At 32.6% G+C, this 2,681-nt stretch overlaps 1 protein-coding gene and 1 long non-coding RNA gene across 2 annotated transcripts in view; one reads left to right on the forward strand and one right to left on the reverse strand.

Annotated features, from left to right (window-relative positions):
• Positions 1-1,501, reverse strand: part of LOC109544672 (group XIIA secretory phospholipase A2) — a 3,438-nt gene extending 1,937 nt beyond the window's left edge. Inside the window, exon 1 of the mRNA XM_019914986.2 lies at positions 987-1,501. Coding sequence (XP_019770545.2) covers positions 987-1,218 — 232 coding nt within the window. The 5' untranslated portion in view covers positions 1,219-1,501. The remainder of the gene's footprint in view (positions 1-986) is intronic.
• LOC125503489 lies at positions 1,333-1,713 on the forward strand. Its single transcript, XR_007280909.1, has 2 exons — positions 1,333-1,399; positions 1,497-1,713. It is a non-coding gene; the product is annotated as an uncharacterized LOC125503489 (long non-coding RNA).
• The last annotated feature ends 968 nt before the right edge of the window (positions 1,714-2,681 follow it).

Below are 2,681 nucleotides of genomic sequence, written 5' to 3' on the forward strand. Positions count from 1 at the left end.
TCTTGCACCTAAGTGATATTCAAATTTCGCTTCCTGGGTCAAAACATGCAAAACCGGACGGAAAACATAAAATTTTGCAATAATCTTACACCTTGCACAAAACGACGATAATTTTTCTAATTTCATAGACAACAGAAGACTTTTTTTCTACATAACCCCCCCCCTTAAATTTAAAGCTGGATCCGCCCCTGGGTGAGTCTGCCTGACAAGATCGAAACGCAATTTTTCTAATAAAACTAAACAAAATAAATTTTAATATTTTGATGTCTGAGTCATTTTGGGTACATTTTTCAAGTGACTGAAATCAAGTGTTACAAATTTTATAAATGATATATAAGAAATATAAAAAAAATATCATTTATAATCTTCGTAACTTTAACAAAAATGTATGTTCCTAGTAAGTATTTTGTGTCCAGTAGAGGACGTGGTAAAAAACCCAATCTAATGGAAACTTTAAAATTCTAGGTAATAAATACGACTGCAAAACTAGTGAAATAATAACACAGCATTTGTTTACAGTAATAATGTAATGGTACTTTGTGATATCTAAGTCCTTCCTCCCTTCCCGACAGGGATTCAGGAAAAGTTGAATAAATAATTTTTGCATAAAATTTTGGGGCTTCATCAATAGGCGGGCACCCTATATATGCTGATAGATAATGTTTTCTAAAAATTGTATTAATGTGAACGTTAATTTGCTCATTGTGTGCGCGAATGATCTCTAACGTTTTACGGTCATCGATTATACGCTCCGGTGTAGACGAACCTTTAACGCTTAAACTTCAAAGGTTTAGACACATATTAAAATCACTTATTAAAAAGTATTAAAATTTGTAAAACATTTTGATCTTGTTCTATGATTTTTATTAAGACCGTGTTATTTTCACCTAAATGGCAAATACGATAGTTTTGGTTAAACTAGTTTTGGCATCAAATTTCGAATAAACACGAATTTTCGGCGAAATAATTGGATTAAAGAGACTTACCAGTTGGACATTTAAAAACACAGTCCTCTTCAACAGCGGCATCGAAAACATCATGAACGGTTCTAAATTTTTCTGCCACTTTTATTACATTTTGAACAACGTCTCCGAACACTGTTTCCGCTGTTAGAATAGCATCTCTCAAATTACCTAGTAGTCCTGAACCATATCCAGAGTAAATGTAACCCAGAAATGTTAATAGGTAAACTGCAAGCTTTCCATAACTAATATTCATTTTTACTAGTTTACACACAATTAAAATATATTCTTTTCCCAAATAGGGTTATGTTTTCGTGACATTAGTGGAGCAAGAATTTTGGTAATTACAAATGTTCTATTTTTGCTATCACCTACGTGGTTTACTTCAATTAGTCAGTTTGTGTTCCAACGCTCGCTTTTTGTTCAGGTATGGTTAGGTAAGGTATCTGTCGACTCTAATTTTCTTTTTAAAGGCACCTTGAAACAACTGATAATTTTAATGTACAGCGTGGGCCATCATGTTCATAATTTTAGTGCACGGAGAAACCAATAAGTGTAGCTAATCTACCTTTTGATGGCATGTATAGTTTTATTTAGTCTACAAGGAAGCTGCGATACAAGCAGCAGAGAAACCGTAGCAGGACAAAGAAGCGCAGAGTCGCAACCCACATAGCAAAATGATATTCCCAGAATATACCTGGAATATTCATGTGATGTACATGCATATTACTGGGACGTACATGAGTTCCATTATAAACATTCCATGTAGGTCCCAGGAATCTGTCAGAGTTAATACACTGAATGTTCATGGTATGTTCTGGGAATGTTCTTGGTATGTTCAGTGAATGTACATGTGTATGTTCAGTGAATGTATATGGTATGTTCAGGGAATATACATACATACATATATGTAAGGAAAGAAAAACGATACTTTCTTTCATCTTATTAGTTTATTCACATATTTAAGTATTTACTGATGTAATTTTTCAACAACAAGAGTTACTTACAACTAATCTAAAACTAATTAAATGGATAATAAATAAATTAAAATATAACTTATAACTACGGACTAAAAACCTAAATTAACATTTTCCGCATTTTTGCCGTTGTCGCAATGATGTGTGACTGTGAGATAAAACACAAACCTTTATCTAAAAAGCTGCACTTATTATTTTATATTCCTTACATGTTGCCGCTCTGTGGCTTTTGCCCTTTCATTTTGTTCTCGATCAATTAAAGCGTTTTGCAATATGCTCTTAACAAAAATTCTATAAGCAATTACAAATTTTAATATTGGTCACAACAACAAAATACAGTTAATAGTTTACATTGATAGACTATTCTATTGTGTAGAAATACAGTAAGGTATAGCAATTTGCATTGATACATTCCTTTCATTTTACTTTTGTTGCTTTCCTTCGATCCAAGAAAACATGCTTAACGCAAAATAGAAATCAACCAAAATCAAACTGGTAAAAATAAAAAAAAAACAGATAATAGTTTTACATTAATAGAAGAATAATTAGGTTCAGACAACCTTACTTGTCTCTAACCTTCGTGTGTGGTTTTCTCACGTGATCCCTAGCGTCTTCAATGCTTCAAGTCCAGAACAGCGGTATCACCTGTACGTTTAGAACAAGAAATAATCAAATGTATTTAATTTAAACACCAACATACCTTTACATGTTTGCGGGGTTTTAAGCCATAATTATACCGTAA

Source organism: Dendroctonus ponderosae, unplaced genomic scaffold (assembly GCF_020466585.1).
Source record: "Dendroctonus ponderosae isolate FM_Combo_2020 unplaced genomic scaffold, Dpon_F_20191213v2 Dpon_F_20191213_2, whole genome shotgun sequence".
Taxonomy (NCBI): Eukaryota; Metazoa; Arthropoda; class Insecta; order Coleoptera; family Curculionidae; genus Dendroctonus; species Dendroctonus ponderosae.